This window comes from Triturus cristatus, chromosome 4_1 (assembly GCF_964204655.1).
Source record: "Triturus cristatus chromosome 4_1, aTriCri1.1, whole genome shotgun sequence".
NCBI lineage: Eukaryota > Metazoa > Chordata > Amphibia > Caudata > Salamandridae > Triturus > Triturus cristatus.
Window position 1 is genome coordinate 1180802070 of NC_140585.1, and position 26276 is coordinate 1180828345.

A 26276-nucleotide genomic window follows, 5' to 3' on the forward strand; every position below is an offset into this window, starting at 1 on the left:
CATCTCCTTCCTTGGCCCATCACATTTTTTTGCAAATGTTAGTACTCTGCCCATTTCATAGTCTCTTTCGTCCCGCTCAAACTTTTCTTGTTTTCGCTGACGTATTTTCATTTCATATTGTTGTAATCGTTTTTTCATTCTTTCCTTTAATTCCTCTTGTTTGTTTTTGTCCAAATCCTTTGCAATCTCCTCCTCCAATGTTTGTATTTCCACTAGTGTTTGTGCTCTATCGCTCCAAGCAAATTTCACTAGGATCTCTAAGCTGCCCTTGCAAGATAGAGCTATATGTGCTGCCCACTCCTCCAACAGGAGTGGGTCTGGATTTTCATATTCAGGCACTGTGTAGATGCGTAACCCTCGTGGGACCCTCTCCACCTCGATATAATTCTGGGTGAGGTCGCCTCCCACCATTTACGCATCTCGCGTTCATATAATCTCTCCAACTTGATGAACTGTGTTTGAATAGTGGTTGGTATATTCGAATTCTCAGTGACATTAGAGCCCATTGTGTCCGTCTTTTTCTTCCTAAACATATCCACTGCCGCCACTCTACGCGCTGCTTCACTGAACATTGTAATGTTTTTTAATAAGAGCTCCGGTCCCGGGCTTACCGGATTGTCTTAAGATATAATATCCTTTCGACACCAATCATCCATTTTCCCGAGTCGTCTTTGTCTAGTAAAATCGTGTTCAGGGCAGTGCATCCGTTATGTTCAATATTCGCTCCGCTGCACCTTTTAACGGATCACTCAATGGCGCGTGCTCCTTACACGGTGGTGCCCCGTGTGTTATATCAAGCTCCAAGGTTCTCTCTCCCGTTCGGGAAGAAAGAGCCAGCACTCGCGGGTTTCATTCGATAGCCAGTTTATTTTGTGGCGCTTCACAGACGCGTTTCGGGTTCTCCCTTCGTCAGTGTGTTTACAATTCGTGTAGCGCGGCATCGTTTTTTTATATAAAAACACAGCATTTCCGGGTAATGGGAGCAGAGGAAGGACTATTCCGCCCCTACGAATTGGGCGCCATTTTGAAGTGTGCAGACAACAACATTTTGACTTATGTATCGTATTTACAATTATATTGAAGCATATTGCTAAACAATTCATTATGGCAATACGTGTTTCATAATAAATATTACATTGTTACTTACATATTGATATCGATGTCTTAACACCTCATTATCATTCAATCTCGCCGTGGATCGGCGGCATTGCTTTTACACACAGGGAGGTGCTGACATGCAGCTCCCTGTGTGTAAAAGCAAAGTGTGCTCCACTTTGAGCAAGCGAGAGCAAAATGCTCTTGCTTGCTGAAAGCGGTGCACACTGTTTGCTATGGCCCAGGGGTGGGCCCCCTGGGACATTGCTGGAGCCGACCCTGGGGGGTGGCGGTCCACAGAGCCATCTGGGGCTCCTGGAGGGGTGCCCCAAAGCCCCCCTCCCTTCCTCAACTTTTCCCTGGGGAGTTGGTGGTCCCCAGGGCCCGCAATGGGCCCCCTTCATTAGTGTATTTGTGCCCTGGCGAAGTGACGGCCCCGGGGTTGTGTGGGCGGGGGGCTGGAGCTCCCATGCATCACTATTTATTTTAGATATAGGGCGGTGGCTGTCCCCGGGACTGTGGGGGAGGCTGTAAGGCCTCACCTGCTTTTTTTTCAAATATACATGTGCCCCGGGGAAGTGGCGGTCCCGGGGGAAAGGGGGGCTGCGAGGCCCCCAATACTATTTAATTTGGCCCGGGAGAGGTTGCGGTCCCTGGGGCAGGGAGGGTCCGCGAGGCCCCCCGATATTGTTTATATTAGGCCGGGGAAGTGGGCAGGTCCAGTGGGCCTGCTCACATTCATAATAATAATAGCCCCAGGGAAGTGGCGCTCCCGAGGTCTTTAATAAGCCCTAGGAGAGGGGCCCCATGCTCCCCCTTCCTATATTTACCTTATGCCCTGGGACCTGGCAAGAGCACGAAAATAAAGAAATTTGCACGCAGAAAGTGGTGTCCATTCCTTTTAGATTCCGGTGGTAGGGAATCGCGAAGTTAAGGTGTGGTGGATATGTTTCTCAATTTGAGTTTCCAGCTCATCCTTGAATTTTGTCATTTCAGTCGTCATTTTTAACAGGGATAGTTCTTTTTCTGTTTCCTGTAATTGTTCCTTTATTTTATCTAGGCCAATTTCAATGTGTTCACCAAAATTTCCATCAGGCCCAGTGATGATTTCAAAATAAAGTCGCCCCACTCCTGAAGTAACTCGTTTGATGTATCCTGGTGGCTCGGCATTAACATAATTCTCAGGCCCCTTGTGACCCGTCGTACTTCCAAGTATCTTTTGAATGCAATTAGTTTCCAAGATTTGTTAATCTCTTTGCGACTTAATTTTTCCCATGTGCGTAATTTTGATTTAGTATCCGTTTTTGCTGTTGTATTGACTAGTCCTGTTTCTCTCTCCACATTGCCTTTTTCAAACATTGAGCTTAACAATTCATTCCGTTTCGCTTTTCGTTTCTCCATATTCATTTGCCTTTCACTATCCCAATTTATCACCGTTTTGGATCAGTTGTTTCTTTACACGTGCACGATTATGACCGAGGGACTGTGTGCTACTTTAAAGTCAGATACTTTATTGCGCTTTCCCTCTTTAGAACTATAGTGTGATTTCTTTCTCTGCAGTTACACTCCCCCGACACTGAGCTGGCAATTCGCTTTCATGCGAAGATTAGATAACACTGGTTCTATTTCCACGCACACGCTTATCTCAGTCTTTCCTGCGAGCGGTGTGACTACTATAAAACTATATCCTCCAGAATGCAAAGGGGCGCTTAGAAAACCGACAGGAAATGATGTAACATCAATTTGAATATTTGTATGGGCGGTTTCTAAGTGAATGTTTGATCGTGAGCAAGGTATCGTGGTATACCGAAACGCGTAGATCAGCTTTGCCAAACATCCCGTTATTGAAGGATTGAAAAAATAAAAAGTGCAAAAGGATTACGAGAGTGCGTCCCATTTATCTCTCCGGCTGGAGGGATTGTTTTTGGATGTGAAGTGGCTTGGTTCTGCCGCAGGGAACTGCACCCACGGGGAGCGCTGCATATGCCCGGTAAAACGGAACCAACTGAGAGGAAATATATATATATATATATATATATATATATATATATATCCACCACACCTTAACTTCGCGATTCCCTACCACCGGAATCTGAAAGGAATGGACACCACTTTCTGCGTGCAAATTTCTTTATTTTCGTGCTCTTGCCGCCATTACGCGTTTCAGCCCCTTGAGGCCTTGGTCACATATATATTTCCTACTGGCAGTTAGGACCTAGTTTCCAAGGAAAATAGTTTTTTGTTTTGCTAATAACTTTGGTGCTGTTTAAAGAATCTTCTCGAAATTTTCAGAATTAGTTTACCACTCACCTCAGCTGCTGCCTGGAAATGTTGGGGTAATCTGTCAAGCGGGGGCCAAGAAAAAGAGGAGGGCCCACAAAACATTTTCCCCATACAATTTCCCATAGGGATGTTTGACCTGACTACAGCCCGAGCCGCTGAACGGAATCGCACCAAATTTGGCAGAAAACTAGATCTTGGACCAGAAAGATTGCTTTTAGTAATTTGGTGTACATCTGTTCAGTAGTTTTGGAATTATTAAAGTACAAATATTTATGTTCGTTTAGAGAAATGGATCAGCCTTGGATCCTCCACAGATCTGGGTGGATTCGCAGATCCACGTGCCATCAGCAATGCTGTGATTTGCTAGCCGCAACCTGAAAAGAAAGTTGTGGCTGCCACACAGGCCCCGGGGGGAAAATAAAATATAAAAGTTATAGAAGGGGGTCAGGGTAGAGGTTCCCGGACCCCATTGGGCTGATGGAAGGGTCTGTGAGAGCTCTCATGGGCAAGAAATTGTCCAAAAATGTTTTTTTATTTTTTAGCTCAGAAGGATCTCCAAATCTACTTGGATCCTCAATGATTCCGGCGGATTTGGGTGGATTCCCGGATCCAGATCCCAATTAAAATAAAACACATACACTCACACACTAACCCACACACCTACTCACACACTAGGAGTAAAATCCCTTCCTCCTTGTGCAATGCATGTGCGGTGCTGGATATGAGCTACTGGCACTCTTTTGAAGGGACTGAAGGCCGAATTTTTCACCAAATGTTTCATTTGAATACTCTGGCAGCCGCCATGTCTTACGCCTAGGGTTTGGTTTAGTTTCTTCATATGCCTTCTTTTTGGCAGCTGTATTAAGGTGGGGAAACTTTCTCCTATTGGGGAAGAGGGCACACTAAGGGCAGCTTTGATGGTTGACATTTTCTCCCTGTTGAAAGAACAGGATGCGTTCTTTAGGTCTTTTGAGTGGGCTAATTAAATGTTTGGGCATAACTTGAATAACAATTCTTTTTATGTCCAAGTCCGCTCTGAAGATTCTTATAAAGGGCTCACTGGTCAAAATGAGCTTGGCCAGAGATATTGCCCTAAACCAGTCAAATCCTAGGAATCAGGTGGTGTGTGAAAGCAATCTGGGGGATATACCTCAGCCTTATTTAGTATGGAATTTGCCCCATTGGATAAGAAGGTCGATCCTATTGCTGAGATTGAATTTGCTCCCTCTGTATGTGATTATGGGTATTTGGGACAAAACCCCAAAAAGGACAGAAGATGCGATCTGTGCCAGCTATATATTGAGAATCTTAACCACGTTTTGTTTGTGGGCCCTGTGTTGCAGAATGTTCATCATTATTTTTTAAGACCTATGTTTATTAAATTTAACATGCATTCTGCCTTGGAGGCCTATACATTTGTTCTGTCTCCTCGAAATAAAATGATTTGTAATAAGATTTACCAATTTTTGTAATCCTTTTTTAATATTTATTATGTTTTTAGTTGCTATTCTCTGATCTGCGACACTGTAATATTTTAAATCTCTTAAGGCTGTATTTATAAGTTTGTTTTATATATTACTTGTATTTTGCATATTGCATCTTGCACATTCTTTTTACAAAGGTTTGAATGCTTAGTTATTGAATAAGCACTTTATATGCCTTATCTACTCGTCTAGTGTTTGGAAATAAGTGAGCATAAGTTGCCTTTAATGTGACGTGAATTGAAACATGATACTATATGGTGCTATGCACATTGTCATAACGCCCTTGTAACCTTTGTCTTTTCAGTGAATATATATATTAGACAATTTGGACCAAAAGGAACTGATTACAACTGGTAAGAAGAGAAATAAAAGAACAACTAAAAAAACATGAAGACGATATTAAAACAAGAAAAGCATACAAATTTGCTAGAGACAAAACGGACTATGAAACGGGGCAGATTTTAACTTTTCAAGAAAATTTGACTCCATCAAAAGACAGCGTCTCACCTAACATAGCGGGCCAAAATGATGGAATCAGCAATCAAACAACCGACATTACATCTATGGCAGATATGAGCCTAAGGCTAAGTGCAACAGATTCGGAAGATGGTAGGATGACTACAGGCAACAGGGGTAAAGAGCTAGGAAATCTAACACTTGCAGAGGAGCTTGATTTTTTACATCGAGATCGACGACAATCATTGCACCTGTGTAATCAAAAACCTACACAAGACAAAAAAGGAATCAAAGAAGACGGAAGAGGAGGAAACTCCAAAAAATGCCAAAAACAAGAAATCACAAGGCAATATGTGGAGTCGAAAATAGATGAATCTGATAATACGGTCATCAATTTGTCTGATGTAGAGCTCAGTCAAGCAGAGGTCCAACTACTATCCTTGGGCCTTACATTCTGTCCCGAAATCAATGTTAACTACAACCAAACAAGGATTGATGTATTTAAATTCATTAGGAAACTCAAGCTTGTTAATTATTTCAAACTCAAAAACAATACCAGCCAACAATCTCGGGCCCCAGTTTCCACCAATAGTGGTTTGGACAGCTTACAAGTATCAGATGCACATGCTTTATGAACATTATAAGAACTACAAAATGAGGAAGTCCATAATGATACAGTATCCTCAACTCAAAATGTTATTAGATAAGCTGGCATAAACCCTTCTGGTACCATCAAGAGTCCATTCAAGCCTGTTTCAACCTTCATGCCAATGATGCCAAACGATGTGGTAGACATCTTTCAGGGTCGGGAAGTGGAAGAAATTAAGAAATTGAATGTTAAAACTAGGCTAACTACAAGGAAATTCAAACACCAGGAGCAATAATACCACAATTTGATTAATAAATGTGATTGATAAATAATAATTTTTAAAAAATCAAGTAATTATTAACTAATCTGATAAAGGTGGTATTGTTGCTTTATGGCCCAAAATAGAATATCTAAAGGAGGCATTTAAACATCTTGATGACACCACATGCTACAAAAGAACACCTTGGCAACAAGTGAAGGCAATTAAAACAGGACTAAAAGAACATCTTACCAAGTGGAAATGTGAAGGTTTGATTTAAATTTTTGTATAAAGAATTTCTAGTACTTCCAGTCATTTACTTCATACCAAAGGTTAATAAAGGCATTTCACTAGTACCTGGTCGACCGATTTTCTCTGCGAAAAAGGGCCTGTTCGAGAGAATCTCCCAATATGTGGACTACTTCCTTCAGAAATTTGTAGTTGATTTACCATCTTATATAAAGGACACCGGAAATTTTCTTAAGAAGCTATATGGTATAGCATGGTCATATGAATATGTATTAATGACAATGGATATAACCTCTCTTTACACCAGTATAGAACAGAGGGACAGTTTAAAAGAAGTTGAACACTATTTTAACAAGAGATCAATCCATCTGTATAATAATAATAGGATGTTGATCAATGTGTCTTAACACTAAGTTTTTCCTATTTAGTAAAGAAGTGTTCCAACAGTTTTGGGGTGTTGCCATGGGAGCCTGCTTCTCCCCAGCTACGTGTGTTAAGACGTGGGCTGGGGGGAGGAGCGGGTTCTCAATGGTGATCACCGCAATGAATAGGAGAACCAAGTGGTGAGCTAGTGGTGATACATCGATGATGTGTTTGCTATTCTGGAAGGGAACCAAGGAGAGTGCAAAGCTGTTTGTAGAACATATCAATGCAAACACATTGAATTTGGAATTTACCGCGTTTGTTGATGCATATACCATCGATTTTTTTTAGATGTGCAAATTTATCTCAAAAACAATCATTTAAAGTCTAGACTGCACCGGAACAGCAGGCAATTCTATATTGCATACGTCCAGTTTTCATCCTAAACATCTAATAAATAGCATTGCCTATTGGGAATTTTTAAGACTACGTAAAATCTGCAGTTCAAAAACTGATTTGCACATTAGCCAACAAGAAGCTGCTATTAGATTCCATAAACAAGGATATGATGTTAGAACCATCAAACCGGCAATGAACAAAGCAAATGAGTGAACTAGAGAATCTATTCTTTTCCAAATTCCTAGTGATATGGATGGTAAATCAGACAATGTGCCCTTGGGTCGTAATGAAACTAATGACATTAGAATTATTGCCACGTTTAGCCGACAGGAAAGAAGGATTAGATCATTGTCAACACACAGTGGCCCATAGTCCTAACAGATGTTACTTTGGGCTAATGCCTCCCAGTGAGACCTGCTATGACATTTTGGCACGCCTCCTCGATGAGAAGTGCACTGATAACGAGTAGCCCTGAAATACTTAGTAGAACCAATTGGCTGTCCCCTAAAAATGGCTTTTTTAAATTCAGCTCCTGTAGGGCATGTCATTTTGGAGTTAATACCCCGAACTACATATCAGCATTTAGCCTGAAACCAGTTGATATAAAGGGACATTACAACTATAGAACATATTTTGCAGTGTATGTTCTAGAGTGTACCTGGGGCCTACGGTATGTGGGTAGCACTACGCTGCAAGTACATGCAAGAATTTTACAGCATTTAAGGGCTATAGTAAACTCTGATCCAGCATACCCAGTAGCACATCATTTTAAATTGGTGCACAATAACAATTTAAATAATTTAACATACTTTGTTATTGGTGCTGTACCAGCACTGAAGAGAGATGGCAAAAGAGAAAAAATGCTATGACACCTGGAGTCCAGATTCATTTTAGATCCGGATTCTAAAATACCCACTTGGCTGAAAACTAGTGAAGATCTCCACAATTTTTTATAACCAATCATTATCAGGTTGTAAATACTATGGATTTCATAATAGAATATTTAATGCAATTTTCCTCAATATTATATTTTCTTATATATGGATATAATATGGACCCACTTTTACAATATCTGAAATACTTTTGGGGCAGTGCATAGAAGAGGGTTTTTTTTTTAAACATACACATATACAGTGTTTAGACTATAACTATATTGAATATATCAGCTGTGAAAATGTTCTTTTATTAGCCCTTTACTACACTAAGCACTTTTTTAGGCACCAGGGGCCCTATTATGATGGCTGGCGGACTTCAGTCCGCCCGCCACCCTAGCGGTGCTGGGACCGGTCGCCAGGGGTGCCGCGGTCCCGCACCTCCAATTAGGGTGTGACCGCCGCCCTGGCGGTCGCATCCCGCATCTTTAACATTGCGGCAAGTGCTGCTATAAGCAGCACCCACCGCAATGCCAAAGAGACATGCTGAGCATTGCCATGCACAACATGGCAGGCACCGCACGGTGCCTGCCACCTTGAGCATGGCAATGTAGGGAGGTACCATAGGTACCCCCCAAGTGCAGCCCCTCACACCCCCAGGGGCCCGCAACGGGCCCCCAAAGCAAATCCCGCCAGCCTTTCCATGGCGGCATCACCGCAATGGGAAGGCCTTTACCGCCAGGCATCATAATATGGATGGCGGTGCCTTCCAGGCGCCGCCACGATTTTATGCCCAAGTTCCTCCCGGCCAGCAATCATGACAATTGCTGACCGGTGGACAAGCGGCGGACGGCCTTTCCGTCCGCCGCGGTACCCCCCGCCATGGTAATATGGCGGGGGGTAAATGTGGTTGTGATGGCGGGCAGATCGCCACCGCCGGCCGGGTGGTGGCGATCCACCCACCATCATAATGGGGCCCCAAGAACTTTATCCGTTTAGTATTTTTAGCAAACTCATCTCTGAGAGGCGATGACTTAGGACACAATTGATGTACTATGTATTGCCAATTGCTAGACAATTTTGTGCAGACACATTTGGTTACAATGTTTATAGATAGAGTCTGATCTTGTTTAAACACATGTATAGATAATATGACAATGAAGCTTTATGATAATCCATTAATATTTATTACTATTTATGGATGTATGAAATCGCTCCATTCAGTGACTGAATTTTGAACAGCATTTTTGTGATTAATTAATAGAACTGTATATATGTCTATAAGCTGTGGCAGTCTGTCTTTTATATCAGGCAGCAATACATGGAAATGATAGTCTGTTGTCGGTTGCCACTATGAACCTATATTGCTTAATCACGTGGTAAAGATTTAAAGGAGGGTGAAATACTATGTGATCACGGACATTTTGTTGTGGCCGAAACGCGTCATGGACATTTGTGGGCGGCAGTAAGAATAAATCATTTACACTATGATGTCTGGAGTCCGTGACTGTTTCTTTCAGAAGTTTTGGAATTTGGGTTTGTATGTATGTATGCATGTGTGTGTGTGTGTGTGTGTGTGCATGTATGTATGTATACATATATATACATATATATGTATATATACTTTTTAAGTAGTTTGTACATGGGAAGTGTCAGGGTGATCCGTCAAGGTTGGGGGGGTCCAGAAAAAGGGGAATTCCCCCAAAAATTTATCCCCATCCATTTTTCCAGAAGAACTTTAGGCATTTTTACAGCCCAAACCGCTGAATAGATTTATACCAAATTTGGCAAAAAGCTGGATATTAGTCCAGAAAGAGTGCTTTTTTGTTTTGGTGTAAATCCGTTCAGTAGTTTTGAACAAATGAAGGCTCAGATAAATGGTATACGCAGCGGTGGAGCAGTGATCCCACAACACTAAAAGTGAGATATGATTGGCTGCCACCACCTTAACCAGAAAGTGGTGGCAACCATCTGAGGACTCGGTACTTAGTCCTGAGACCTTACAAAATGTTAAAAAAAGAAGACGTAAGGATAGGGATACCCCTGACCACCTAGGCCTGGTGGTGGGGTCCAAGAGAGAATTAGCCTGGGTCCCAAAACTTATTTTTTCAGTTTTGCCATGAATTCATGGAGGATCCGCATATCCACAGAATTTTTAAAAAAAGTGCATGCTCTTGCACTTTTACTTTAAACCCTCCCTTCCCGACGCCGGGGTGGGCCTCATATGAGTTAGCTCAAATAATGATAACTTGTGCCCATAAGGTAACTGTGACTCATTCCCTCGCACTACACTGCTAATTAACTCACATATATCACTCATTACATCTTTTAGGACATCATTGATAATATCACTGCAGCATTTACAATGAAATTATTGAGAAAAAATTATGCAAATTGAGGGCGCAAGTTAAAGTTACATTAGGCCAGAGTTATAGTTACATGAGATAACTAACTATAACTGGTGAATTTATGTGGTTGTCAGAATTTAATTGAAACTTTACATTGCTACTGAACATTTCACCTAACTGTAACGTTACTTTAACCTTAAGTTTCTTTCAGTGAATATATATATATATACGGTTAAAGGGACATTATAGTTAGGTTAAAAACTTAAAACATCCTGTCTTAAATGAACAAAGCCACTGAAAATTACAAGTTATTATCTCAGGTAATTATAACTCATGCCCTAAAGTAACTATAACTCTCACCCCCTTTGTGCACTGTTTGTCAGCAATGCTGTTATTTCATTTCAAATGTTGCAGTGATGTTATCAGTGATGTCGTAGAACATGTAGGAACCGGATTATGAGTCTGGCAGTCCTGGAGCAGCCTGCCACTGTCCCGCTCCAGGACCAACAAAATGGCCTGCTGTCTGCCAAATTACGAGCTAAATCATCGTCTGGCATGCAACTGCGTGGGGGTCCCGTGGCGGTGCCTTTCAAAGGCTCTTATAGGAACCTTACAAAGGGAGTGCCGTGGGACCACCACAGCATGTTCCACCATGACATGGACTTTAAAGTCCATGCTGTGCTGGAACTGGATGTGCATGGAGACAGTGGGGCACAAAATGTGCCCCCCTGCATGCGCCAATATGCATGGGGCAAAAGGGGCCCTTTAGGGCCCCCTTTGTTTCCTGACCGCCAACAGTTGCATGGAGTAAGAACCTCCATGCGACAACTAGCGGTCAGGAAACTCGTAATATGCATGGCGGTGCTGCAGCAGCACTGCCAGGAAACACGGTTCCCTGGCAGTTGTGGCAGTCAAATTGTCATGTAGTTTCCACCAAACAGTAGGAACTGCGCGTTTGCGGACGAAATAAACTTAGGATGGTGCCAGAATTATTCCCTGCACCCCCACTGGATATGCTGTCCCTTGGACCAGCTAACTCGCAGTGCAACTGTTAACCCCCCTAGACCCAAACAGGGAGTGAACAGTTCGGGCAACCACTGAACATGAGAACTCTGTTCCCTCAGGTACGGTGGTGAAAGACTTCACACTTTCACTCAGTCACTCGTGCTTTCATTTGCTCAGAGACATATAACTAAGAATACATGCAGGGGCCTTTTCAATATTTATTGAACTGGAGTGAATCTTGTATAAAAAATGTGGGCTGCGATGATTAATAGCCAGAAGCAGATAAATGTTCCAATAAGTGTCAAAACAGAAAATAAAACAAAGAGTTCCTCCATCTTGTTGAGACAGATTAGTTATGCATACATAGAAGAGATTGTAACAGTTGAGTGTATGCTTACGATGCCAACCCTAACCTAGATGTCTAGGGTGTGAATATATAGTTTGCCAAGAAAACCCCGTCTGGATGATCTAACCCCTTTTCCATAAGCCTGGAGGTCTGTGGACTGCCAGACTCACAATCAGGCCTGTAGTGATGTATTATGTGAGGTCATAAGCAGTGCATGATGAAGGCATGGAGTATAGTTTGTTTTTTCCAGTGAATTTCTACGTTTTTGTAATGTAAAGTAAGGTATAATTCCAGTTACTAACTCCAACATCACTTTAACCCTTGTTTTTTCAGTGAATTTCTATGTTTTTTTGGCATGACGTAATATTTGCTCACTATACGTACAGCTACCCCGTGCGCGGCTGGGGGTTGCTGTACGGACAAGCCCTGCGCCCAACACTGTGCAGGCAGGCAACCTCACGCTACGCAAGGCCTTTGGCTGTGTGCGTCATGTGGTTGGCAGCAGACCCTGGCCAATGGCTAGACATTGTCTCCAACCCCTCACAGGTAAGCAACCCCACATTGTTCACAGACTTCGGCCAGTCCCTGCGTCCAACCCCTTCTAAGAAGACCCCCCACCTAATGGACTGCCTTGCTTACATGCATAGCATGTGATTGGTCTCACAGGTCCTGACCGCACTCAGGCAGACTTATTGAATGTATCAAAGAGTCATAACACCAAGATATAAAAAGTGTGCCTATTGTCTTTATCAAGGAATGAGCACATCAATATATACATAGTTTTGTATGTTAAGGGCTGTTGGCGAGCCACCTGGGTGTGATTTGAGCAATTTAGGTGAATTATTTAAAACCTTTATTTTTTCTAAATACGCGTTTAGCAAAAAACATTTTGTTTGAAAGTGATGTGTCTGTTTTACATACAGCTTGAAAACATTCATTTCGAAGAGACTGTTTATATTACACAGTGGCGGTCGCTATAATGTAGTTATAGTTAGGATCGAGTTTCCATAGGTATTGGATTTCTTGTTTTCCTAATAACTTTGGCACTGTTTGATGAATGTTCACAAAACTTTCCAAAAAAGGTTCTTCCACCTCAGCTCCATCCTGGAAACTTTCGAGGTGATAAACACGTTTTCCCTATGCAATTTCCCATGGGAACTTTAGACAACATGACCTGCAATACAGCTGAACAGAATTGCACCAAATTTGGCAAAAAGCTAGAACTTTTTGTAATTTGGTGCAAACCTGTTCAGTCGTTTTTGAGAAATGAAGGTTTAAAAGTAATAGATATATATTGATGTGGGAGTACAACGGGACTGTCAGATAAAACAAATATTAATCTGATTGACTGCCTCCAACCTCAGCAAAAATTTTGACAGCCATTTTAGGACTCAGGGACTAGACCCCGTGTCCTGGAAAACAAAAATAACATACAGAGGGGCAGAGTAGAGGTATCCTAAGCCCCTAGGCCTGGTGGGGACAATCTCCCACCTCACCTTGCAGGACAAAATTAATTATAAAATATTTTGATAACCTATTGTGAATAAAAAATAATGTAGCAATAAACTTTATGTTAAAATCATTAAATTATTCAAATTAATTCTATACATCATCTTTAATAATTTCGAAATTCTCATTAAGTTTTTTTTCTTAGGAGAGAAAATATTTTTTAATTTAAACTGCAGAAAAATATTTTTTATTCAATGTAATATCTTTTCATTACTTAAAGTTTTAGTCCAAACTTAATTTAATAGTGTAGCAATTTTTGTTTCGTTCTCTGCTTGGCTTACTACAAAAGTGAAGTTTGTGAATATCAAAAAGTAGTAAACTTTCTCACTGTGAATCAGACCCAGTGTTCCTACACAGTTCAAATGACCTTAAAACCATTGGCCTAAATTATATTAGTTCAGTCTCTTCCATAGATTATGTAGGGCACTTTACACGAGTACTTCTTACTTCAAAGTTGTGGAGAAGACATTGACATCACTTCAATATTTGCAAAAGGATGCAATAGCAAAGGCATTACCATAGCGAATTTCTCCTATAGAGACCAGAAAGAGCAACAACTGCTATTATGCAAGCTTCACTCATGCCTGCAAGAGGTACTGAACAGGAAGCAGCATTGTGAATTTCAGTCAGATACAAAACATATATAGCACAAGTGGGAGAGCAATCTCCACATTGAACTCCCTAAATAGCTTATTGATAGGTTGCAAAGACTGCAAACCATTGGACCCAAATTATGATTCAGTATCTGGAAAATAGCTTCTGAAACCAGCCTTGAAAGTCCTTTATTAGTTTGGAGTGTTAATTAGGATTTTTGTTTTTTTTGCAGAGTTTTATATAGCACAAACTTGACCCGAATTGGGTATCAGAGCGCTTTAGATAGCACCAGTTACGTTACATAAGGACACACATTAATTTTGGTTAGGCACAGGGAGATTATGTGATATGCCCAGAATCACAGGATGTTCATCGTCATTGCCAAGACTCGAACTCAGTTCCCCAGATTCGAGGTCGACTGCCCTAGCTGTTAGGCCAAAGCCTCTCCTCAGGATTATATTTAAAATTCTGTGCATCACCTACAACGCCGACTACAACAAAGAATCCAACTATCTTCGGATACTAGCCACACATTATGTCACAACCATGAGCTTTCAATGAATGGTCCTGGATCTAATCCAATAAAATTATTAAAATGAGAGAAACATCAAAGCAGAATCCTGGATATCGATGGCCACAAACTCTGGAATACCCTGGTCCCCCAGTCTGAGATCAAATTCACCCAACTCCTGTTCAGAAAATGCATGGAGACTTAACACTTTAGACAGGCTCTCTGCTGAACTCAGACAAGACATCACTAGTGGAATACTGAATAAGGGCACCTCACCACACATCTGGTTGAGCTTGTCCTGTTCCTCCCTAAAATGCTTCAAGCTGCTGAGCTTCCTTCAGAGTTTTGTAGCAACTACAAGTAGGGCGACCACCTCACTCTATCATCATGGACACTTTTCCAGACCTCAGCTTTAAACCCAAAAAACAATGGTATCAGGTGTGTTAGTCTCATCAACTCATTGAAAGCAACTAAGACTACAACACCTGTTAGTGATGACATGGAGTGAGGTGTCCATCTTAGCAACAAGGCTATCTGGCAATTTACACAACTCCTAAATAAGAGAAATCACTCATAAGCATATGTCCAGCAGCAGTCCTGAATTTGTCCTTGCACAGTGGTGTAGCTAGATCTGTGGCCGCCCGTGGCAGCCCCGGTTTTAGAAACCCACGGTGGCATGTAAGAGAAGGGGGGGCCTGGTGATTCACGCACATCTACCACCCCGCGATGGATTGCTACCCCCAAAACTTGTGTCGCCTGGGGCGGTCCGCCCCCTCTTGCTACGCCACTGTCCTTGCACAAGATTCACACAGCATGTGGGGCAAGCTCCCTTGACCTGAAACAGGGTCAGCATGCATAGAATCACTGCTTGCTTTCCACACCCAGATTTTTTTTTTTTTTTTACTGTGCATAGATGTAGAAGTATAAACATCCCTCATAAAAGAGTTACAACATGGAAACAACTGCGCAGGAAACCTTTAAACAAAAGAGGTATGGCACAGAAGACAGCTCTGGAGGCAGGTCACCCTCACAAAAGTCATAGGAAGGAACACTGTAGGCCTCCCACACAACATGTACATCTGGAGACATATATACTGCATTTGCACAAACATGAAAAATGAGCAACAGAAATGCAAGCCTCAGTCATACAAAATAGGTACAGTGTAGACAGCCGCAGCAGGCCTGCCTTAAAAAAACAGTACAGATTGGGCAGAAACTACCCAGAAACTTTGTAACAGTATAGATGTGCACCACTGCCCTTGCACCATGCAATAATTGACAACTTTAACCAGTCTTTGATTTTTATCCAAAATGCTTTGCAAGGTAGAGTTTTTAATACTATGCTCATAATGGTAACAAAAAAACATACTAAGAGTCCCAGAATGCAAAGTAATGTTGGCTAAAGAGTTATGAATGGTTACATGCTCAGGTGACAAGGTAGGCAAAAAATGTTGGACTGAGTAATTATCAGCAGCTGAGTTTAATGTAAGCATTCAATCCATCACTTTTTGTATTCCTAACTGCATCGCCCTAAGTGTGACGGTTATGCCCAGATGTGGGTACTATGGTTGGTGTGCCACTGGAACTAATCAGCACCCTGGTAAAAGGGCCCAAATGAGCTGAATCCGGTCTTGGGCTGCTCTTGGTCTTGGTCAGAAACGACTTGACCTTGCCTTTCGGGCTTGACTGTTCTTATTGGAACAGAGTTGAGGATGATTAGCAAATGCCTGGTTCCTATCTGATGTGGCATAGCAGGCCAAAAAACAATGGACTGGGATGCAGCCCGAGTAATTACCTGTGGCTGAGATTAAATCCTCAACATCACTGAAAATGGGATCACATCACTTTAAGCCTGATGGTGTCCATGACAGTACAGGTAATTACATCACGTGAGACTAGACCCAGATCAGTGTGGCTCTAGAACAAGATGACATCAAATAAACGATTGATTGTGTAAGGGAGCTCATGTCCCACTATGCTCCTGGAGACAAGATTTAGGGAGAGAGACCTAGGACTGAACAGCATGTTTGCCCTGCCTCAAAAGCTTAGGATTTGGCTCAACCAAATGCTAAACCTGGAATTTCAATTGATTCAAGAATTAAGTGAACCTAGGATCTCATCTGATCTACTATCCAACTAGGACTGATTCATCAGTGAGAGGCTAAATAAACAAATTCCCACGGATTGATCATCCCTCTCAACCACTCAGAGAACCTGTTGTTGTGATTTGCGATTTATGTTTTCGCATAGCATTTATATGGCTCTGTGAGAAATACCTCTCCTGGTGAGAGGCACCTGGAGAGCTCAGGATTCATTGCCAGGTGGACTACCTCCGTTGTGACCATTGCCTACTCTAGAATAGATAAAGTATGCTATATGCCAGTGCTGGTGCCGTTGTTGCAACTCCTGCACTCAGCAGTTAATAGCAGTTTTAAATGTACTGATTACAGTCAATGACTGACTGCTTTCCAATGCCTTTAATTGGATTAAAACTATGAGAGCTAGAACTATCCATCTGCATTCATTAGGGGCCCTGCATTAAAACACTACTTGAGAGTGAGGGTAAACTCACCCTGTCCCCTCCTGCCTTTTTTTCAAATTTAAAAGACACACAATTGATGGACGGAATGCAGAACAAATCAAAACAGTCACCCCCCGTCAAGAGATCTGGGTTAAAACCATCTTTCTTTTGCTCACCATGCCACCCCAGTTTTGACCTGGCCGGATGCAAATCAGTCTTTACCCTGTGACTCATGGGAACAGTCCAGCCTGAACTGCCAAGCCAGGTCCTCCCTGGACCGGAAACAAGCATCCTAGGACTGCTTGCAGGGTTTCACCCCTCATCATTTTTCAAATGTTTGCAAACATAGTGCTCAGTGCACCGCGCCCTGTATTGAGTAATTGTGGCCACCGCAGAAATGTTTCTGTGATGTCCCTTCACTCAGAACATGGCAGACTCGAGAATTAAGAGCTGGAGTCACAATCCGCAATGCAGGCTGAGAGAAAAAGATTCCAAGTCCAATGGGGTGCCTTTATTTTTTAAAAAGGAGTGCTGAATTCTCCAAGAATTCAGAAATCTGAGGATGTTCATGAATAAACGGTCAAGCTATCTCTAAAATGTAACCTTTTCATGCTCAACCTAAGGACCTTTTTAAACACAAATTTCGCTGAAACTACTGAACAGATTTACACTAGACCAAGACAAGCACCATCCTTGAGTAAAGTCCCACCTACATGCCTAATTTGGTATAATTCCATGTAGCCATTTTTTCTATATCAAGGAGCAAACAGTCATGGGAATTAAAATGGGAAACTGCTCTTTGGGGTTCCCTATTTTTCCTGACCCCCGGCTTGATGTATCTGCATAAAACTTACTTGCAATCAAGAACCCAAGGTTAATGTACTTTTTTGAAAGTTTATAGAAAATTGTCAAACAGTGGCACACACACACACACACACACACATCTACCTCTATTGCTTGTGAAAGATCTATTGTTGGCATGCCAAAAACTTACAGTGGGCTTATCATTGGCTGGCTTTATTGGCACTTTAGTTACCTCTGAAAAGTATGTCCAATTAGATATATATATATATATATCTATATATATATATATATATATATATATATATATATATATATATATATATATATACATATATATTACCTACTGGCGGTCGCCAGTAGGTAGTTATAGTTAGGACCACGTTTCCATAGGAAATCCGCAACATTCTATTTTGAATAACTTTGGCGCCGGTCGACGAATCCTCGCAAATTTTTCAAAATAGGTGGGGCGCTACGCTCCGCTCCTACCCTGAAAGTCTCGGGGGGGATTCGTCAAGCGGGGGCTGAGATAAAAGGGGGGTCCCAAAACGCGTTTTTCCCATGCATTTTTCCATAGGACCTTTAGACAGGGCTACAGGCCGAACGGCTGAACAGAATTACTAGAAATTTGGCAGAGAGGTAGTCCTCAGGTCAAGGAAGTGCCTTTTGTAGGTTTGGTGTAAATCTGTTCAGTAGATTCTGAGAAAATAGCCTTTAAATCAATATATATATCTGAGCCAGCTTACGGTGCGCTTACGGTACGCTTACCGTACGCGTACAGTGGCGTGCGCGAGCGCGATTCTGATTGGCTCTTAGATCTAAGTAAACATTCGAATCGGCCGAAACCAGGAAGCGGCGGCCGCCATTTTCTCTCTCGCACTGAGAGTGATTTTTAAAATATAAAGCCCAAAAACATGTAAAGGGGCTGTTTAGACAGCTCCCACACACATAGCCATGTTGAGGGAGTCCCCAAAGATCCCCCATGGCCAAAAACGGAATTTTTATTTTTTCGGTAATTTCGCCGATTACGCTTACCGTACGCGTACGGTAAAAAAATGTTTTAAAAAAAAATTATCCTCACTCTCTCCACCCCGTGTGCAATTGGTGCCCGAAGGGCACCAATTGTGCATGGCTTATCACACATGAGATAAACTAAAATATTTAAAAAAAAATAATAAAAAAAAAAATTATCCACACTCTCTCCACCCCATGTGCAAATGGTGCCCGAAGGGCACCATTTGTGCATGTCTTATAAAATATACGAAAAATTACAATATTACCTTTCAAAACGAAGTGCATCATATGTCCTCCATGTGCGCACGGTGCGCGAAGCGCATCGTGCGTACATGGCCCATCTAGCGTAACGTGGGCACGCGGTGCGCGTAGCGCACCGCGTGCCCACCGTGCGTGCACGGCACTAACTGCGTAAAGTGGGCGCGCGGTGCGCGAAGCGCACCGCGTGCTCACTGTGCGCGCACGGTGCGCGAAGCGCACCGTGCGCGCACGGAACGAACTGCGTTAAGTGGGCGCGCACGCCACGAATGGCGTAAAGTAACTTAGCATTTAAAAAACCGTACAAATTCACTGAAAAAACCATAGGTTTCACACACGTTATAGTTAGGAATTAGCATTTAAAAAACCTTGCAAATTCACTGAAAAAACCATAGGTTTCACACATGTTATAGTTAGCGGAAATTTTACTGATAAAAAACCAATGAAATTCCCCCGTTATAGTTAGTGCAGGCAACTATAACTCACGCGACCGCAATCTTCTGCTGATGACATATGTGTCTTTATGAAAAAAAAATATTTGTAATATATGTATAGCTAAAAATGTATGGAAGAAGACATGGGCAAATAAGTGTCTAAATACAGTATTAGCATCAGCAGAGGATTGCGGTCGCGTGAGTTATAGTTGCCTGCACTAACTATAACGGGGGAATTACATTGGTTTTTTATCAGTAAAATTTCCGCTAACTATAACATGTGTGAAACCTATGGTTTTTTCAGTGAATATATATATACATATATATATATATATTCATGTACAGATACATATCTGTCTATGATGTGTGTATTTGTTTATGTGTGTTATATTTTTTGTATTTGTAGTTTACATTCCAATTTTTTTATTATCCCTTATGGATTTTGGATCTTGGCATCCTTTACATTCTAAGGATTCTCGTTGACAGGACTCAAGATGGTCATACATTTGGCAATAACTCTTCAATTCTGTTATTTACTTGGACTTAGTACCTACGTTTACTGAAATTGAATCACTTTCTCAACTCTTCTTCAATTGTATTTAAATATGTAGGATTTTTTGGGGGATATTAGACCAACTTACATCTGCAAACGTGTGCAAGCATAATTTGATTCTAGCTATGTGTATTGCATACAATGTACACACATGACACACAAACTTTAATTTAGATGTGTTCCTATGGGGGTGTAAGAGGAACAGCAAAGGATATGCTATGCAAACTTGTGAAAACACAACAAGCAATTAACTTCTTTGATATAAATCCGGCCAAGAACCAGGCACATCCGTAAGTGGGAAGCTTCAGTTCAACTCCCTTCTCGGTAAATCAATATTTGAAGATGATCAGCCCCAAAACACAGACTCCAGTCCAAGGTGGCCACCAGACTTGAACACCATTTCGGAATGTTCTGCTTATATGTGTCAGGAGGTTCCTGCTTTGAGGCCTGCCCCCTTCCTGTCAAGTGGTTCCTGTATAATGATCAGAGTAACACTGCATTACAACTCCTCCTGCTTGCTCTTGCTGTTGAAGTCTTGGGAGATTCAACTCTAGTCCAGTCTAGCAATCTCCAATTCTGCTCCAGTCCTGCCGGTTTCTGCTCTACGCCATTACTGGTCTTTCCCAGATCCAAACCTTCAGTCTTGCAAGACCTCCGCTGCAATAGAGACAAAACATCTGTGTTCCCTTAGACATGTTCCTCTTGGTTTTGTCAGGCACCAATTTCTAGAGGTCATCCTGTCTGTAACATTTGCAACACCCTGGATGGACAATGTGTCTTCTGGGAGCGGTCATCCTATCTTCAGAGTCTGTAAGAAAGAGATGAAGGACACTTATGTCCAGCCCTTACCATTCTTGTGGGTTTAAAAAAATGGTTGGAGGTGTACTTGCAACATTTCTCTGAGCACATAATTTACATCTCAGTAGGTCAAGTGTAGGCCAGTGCTTAATTTGAGCCAAGGGTTGCAGGCAGGGCCGGACTGGCCCTAGCGGACACTGGGCGTTTCCCTGGTAGGCCGCCAGGGTGGGTGCTGGTTTTGGGCCCCTGGGGAGCCGTTTTTGTTACCGAGAGCCGGCAATATCGGCCCCCTGTAACAAAATCAGCCGAAACCGGCCCTTGCAAACAGCTCGACAACATCGCCCCCGGGGAGCAGCCACGCATTTTGCCAGTGCTGGTTTTGGTTCCCAGTCCGGCCAACTGGCACTCATTTTTGGGGCCCAGCATTTATTTTTCCTCAACAAACTGTGATTATTCATACGAGAGTTTTATATAGCGCTAGCTAGACCTGAAGGTATCAGAGCGCTTTACAACAGTAAATGTTCACATCAAAGATAGGTCTATACAGAGCATGTGAGCCAGAGCGCTTTACAACAGTAAATGCTCACGACATAGATAACGAGTATAGTAGACATTTATGCTGCACAATGTGAAATTCACTGCCTCCAGATGCACGGTGTTTCTGGCCGAATTGCGGAATCCCTGGCCTCAGAGAGGGAAGATGGTTCTGCTCATCTGTCATGATCCATAGCAAAAGAGAGAAAAACACAAAAGGGGGAAAAGGAAGAAGATAAAAACTGGAAAACAGTGACAAAGAGAGAAAGCAGGGATGAAAAGGGACCTGCAAGACTGAGATAAAGAGGCAGAGAGTGCCCGGTGGTGTTTGCAAATACCCCACAAGGCAAATACCCTACACAAACTTTTTGCACGATTTATAAAAAAAAGTATGTGGATACCCAACTAGTAATAAAATATGCACATTCGTATGTGTCACTAATATATGGCAAATATTGCGTATCCAAATCTACACCTGTGTAATGTTTTGTTTCCAGCTAACCACACGAGCAGTTCGCCCAGTGTTTCGGGGCCTACATGGTAACACTACTCCTTCTGTAGGGACATTCTCACCGCTAAAACCTATGTAGAGCATTCGGAGCTACACCGTATTTCTAGAAAGAATTTTGTAACTTTTATTCCATTTGAGCAAGAAACACGTTTTCAAATGTAAATATTTGTAAAGAGATGGATTATGTGGTAAAAGCATCAAATCCCAAACTATACCCAATTGCCCATGTTCACTAAATCACATATTTTCAGTGACCCTGATGATAAAATATGGCTATTATAGAGAAAGAACACGGTACATTGGGAGGTGACATTGGAAGTCGTGGGAAATTGGAAAGTCGTAATTTTTTAGTGGCAATGTCAAGCATTCTTATGTACAAGCACATACTTGAGTATTTACTTATTTTTTCCATTTATTTGTTATCTTATAAAGCATGAACTATTCTTAATGTGGGTTTCAGAGCATCGTACAATCAGTTAGAGACTGATTCAGAATTTTTCAGACAGAATATCTACCAATGCCATGGCGGAGTACTGTACTCCCGCCATGGCGAAGGTACTTTGCCTTCAAAATTTAGAGATGTCCGCCATCCCGGGACATCTGTCTAGACGGTTCCTGTAAATGCATTGAGAGGTTGATGGACGGCTTCGTACGGCAAACTTTCAACTTTTTTTTATTTTCAAAAACAAAATCCCAATGAGAAATGTTTTGTAAAAAATTTAAAAAACAATGATAGGTGTCATTTTGCAGTTTCAGTGCCCATAATGGGCAGGATTTAACTGCAGTGACAGACAGCGAAAATCTGCAATTCGTCCACCCTCTTTAATTAGGGCGGGAATACAGACAAAACATCAGAAGGCTGTTGATCTGTCGGGTTGTCGGAGGTGTATGTCGAAGGCAGAGATGAAGTAGACTTTGCAGTCGACATACAGAACATCTACCCGACTCTAAATGAGGCGGGCGGACCTTCATTTTGGTGGCGAGGGTACTTTGTCGCTGTTGCAACGGACTTCCCTCTAAGCCAAAAGTGCTTAATTTGAGCCAGGGGTTTCTGGTGCCCAGCACCGGCACTTAATTGTCAACACTGGGGCTCGTGACTGTCTGCCACAAGGTGGTGCTGTCTGGCTAATTTAGAGATGACCACAACATTAGTCCATTATTAATTCCCTATACATTAAAATGACTATTACCTGCCGCCCAAGCTATTCTTATAGCTTTGGGGTGCTGGAATAGTCTGAATAGTCACACTTATAGGAATGTGATGGCTAGTCATTGGCACAATGGCAGGGGCAATCTGTGGTGCAAGCTACAGTGGCCTCCTGACGAGAGCCTTGGCACTTTATTTTTTTTTTTTTACAAATTAAGCACTGTCTGCCAGACCCTAGATCGAGTGCTTAGATTTGCAGTGGCATCAAGTTTACACAAAATTGTAGCACCAGACAAAGGCCATGACGCAACGATAAGGCCTGCAGTGTGCAGGGCTAGACAACGCGCAGGATAAGTGCAACAAAGTTGTTATGCACTTGAACCTATTAAAGTAACGTCTCAAGGTCTTTGACAGAAAAATCCAAGTGGTGCTGGGCAAAAAGACAACTATACGATAGTTGGAATCGTAAAACACGTTTTAATATTCATTTCTGGAGCACACATTTCTAGTGGCGGTATTAATTAAGTGGGCTGCGAATGGGCGAGCGGAATATAACTCAGGCGCGAGGGTGTTCTCTGTAGGATGCTCTCGTGCGGTAATGGCGGGGAAAGCTCTGTTAAAAATATTGGCCTATTGGTGGCAGTGTCACTTTGATTTCTTCTTTTTTTTCTTTTTTGCTGACAGCAGAGAATTCACTTGCTAATTATCTGTGAGCCCATTTCTTCCCAGAACATGCTGGGTGATTTATCAGAGAGCTGCAGACAGCTACCCTTGGCCCGCTGCTGCCTCAGCACAAGTTTCCCAACGCAATTTCATTTCATGTCATTTTTTTTAATCCAGCTCCCCCTTTCTCCCCATCTCCCCTTCTCACTCGTCCTCCCAGGCAGTACCTACATGAGAAATACTGTTTTATTAATCATTGCTCATTTTCTTTCCCAAAATTAGGGAGACTGGCCAGGTATTTTCCATCCTGAGGCCTGCGCCGCACCGTCTGCCAGGAAGTGACATAATATTATCCAAGTGTCCTACCTGTCTAACCCTATTCGTGACCGCCAGTACACTCTGGTGAGCAGAAAAGGGCATCATCTCTGGTGTGTACCCTACCTGTCTAAGCTTACTTATGATCGACCAGCGCCCTCCAGCGAGCAAAAAATGACAGGACCCGATAGGGTTTGGCTTATCCTTCCTAAGCACCCCCCAAGCAGATGAATGTGCCATAATGTCGTGAAGGTAAGTACTTCTCTAAGCTTGTTTGTGAATCTTCAGTGTTCTCCATGGAGCAGGAAGTGACATCATCTCTCAGAGTGCGGCTTACCTCTTTAAGCCTACTTGAGACACACCAGCGCCAACCAGACAGGAGGAAGAAGCATGTTCTCAGAGGCTTGGGGCTACCTGCCCAGGCTCTCTCCTTACTCCTCGCACCCTCCCCCCACCCAGAAGCATATGCTACCTGTTCAGTACCTCTCTAAACCTACTCTTTACCTACCAGTGCCCTCCAGGGAGCAGGAAACAAAAGGTCACGTGAGCTCAAAGGGTTTGGCTTACCTGTTTGACCCTACTTGTGCCCCACCCCTACCTTCCAGTGAGAGAGAATGGACAGCATCTCTGAAGGCATCACCAACCTGTCCAAGACTCAGCATCATCCTTCTCTTTCCAGCCCCCCAGCAGCAAGAAGTAACATCACCACATAATGTGTGGGCCAGCTGCTAAGGTCAGTTCTTCCGGCAGATCTGCCCCCGTATAGACCAAGATGTTCAGAGAGAGATGACTAGCTTGTCCTGGTTTGTCTTGAGTCAGGAACTTACTCCTGCTACACCTTGAGTGCAGCCACCAGCTTGCTACAGGAAATGGCTCTGTGTCTCTTTTGGGCATGTTCAGCCTGGAACCATTCATCCCTATCCCCTTTGGAACTGGTTTAGGAACTAGATCTGTGTTCTTTCTGAGCGAGCCATGTTTCTGCATCTAAACTCAACATCCAGAAAGACCCACTACGTCCCATCTCAGATGCCCTTGTCCAGGTCAGATGTTCATGCTCGCTGGTACCTCCCATCTGCTTCCGGATGGCAAATAAGACTGGCACCTTTAGGAAGCACTCGGCAGGCTAAGGAGACGGATTCTATTGCATTGTGAGACCTTTCAGCTTGGGCGCCTCGCCCCCCAAAAAATACATGATACGGACCCTTGGTACGTTGCTAATACAGTTCCTTGCTGCCAGTCCGCACACCTTCTTCAGTCAGGGGTTACCTGAAACTTCTTTTTTGTAGATCTCATTGTAGGACTGGGGTTGACTGACAGTTGCCAGTCTTGCTCCCCATTGTATGTGTTTTCCACTAAACATATAGGATATGAACTCAAAGATGCCTTTGACTCAGGTGACATTAATCTTCTAGATGAAGTCTGTCTGCTTTAGGACTTGATGCTGCCGCTGGTATATGGTTGGTGTTGAATGCTGACTGTTCAGATAGAATTGAGATTTCTTGGATATAAAAGCAAGTAGATAAACAACTAATCAATGACGGCTAAGGAAGGAAGAGACCTTCACTCTGATGGATATCATGCGTGCATCATTGTTTAAAGCACTCTGGACTTCTGATGCGGCTTCCTTTCCTTGGACCTCTTCCAGAGAAGAGCTGCGCTGCTGGGCAGCAGGGCCACGGCTTCTGCCCGGGTGGCTGCCTTGAATTCCTACAGTGTGTGCTCCTGATCCCAGCAGTGGACCACTCCAGCAACCAAAGAAGACCTGGACAGGGGAGGCGTGTGCTTTCCTCAATGAATAAGGATCTGACTGAGAAGGCCTGGAGACCGTACTAGTGAAAAGGAGTGATCTTACGGAGCCCATGGTGGCAGTAGGATTGGTGTGGAGGCCTCGGAGAGAAACCTGCTCAGTGTGTCATGTCACCTCCAGGACAACCAGAGACACAAGTCCAAAAGAAGGGCTGCAGACCAGCTAGGGAGAATATGTTTGTTCCTGCACACCTGTGGGCGCCTGGCCAATGGCCAATTTTCATCAATCAATTACTATGGACAAGCGTCTAAGTATATACTGGGCTCACCGTTGAATGAATGAATGAATTTACTTACCACACTAATACTATAAACAATGTCTTTAGACAATTTCTAGTAGTTTACATGAGGCAGTTTGATCCTACAAACAGGAAGGAGCGAATCAGGAAAAAAATATTTTTTTAAACATAGTTTGCATGCTAAATAATTATTTATGAGCACGCATCAAGAGACCTTGGGCTCTGCATTTTCTATTAATGACTTCATTTTTTTGGTTTGGAGGAATTATCAAAAACACTTAATTCTAATATTCTTGTGTGGAAGACAGCGCTAGATTTCT

The 26276-nt window shown here is 42.6% G+C and overlaps 1 protein-coding gene across 2 annotated transcripts in view; it reads left to right on the forward strand.

Annotated features, from left to right (window-relative positions):
* The window catches only part of LOC146856309 (uncharacterized), a 423335-nt gene extending 413871 nt beyond the window's left edge, over positions 1–9464 (forward strand). For both annotated transcript variants that reach the window (XR_014981460.1, XM_085654421.1), the window contains one exon: positions 5167–9464. Coding sequence is in view for 1 of the 2 variants with exons in the window: in XM_085654421.1 (XP_085510547.1) it covers positions 5167–5169 (3 nt within the window). In the remaining variant the exon portion in view is untranslated. The remainder of the gene's footprint in view (positions 1–5166) is intronic.
* The last annotated feature ends 16812 nt before the right edge of the window (positions 9465–26276 follow it).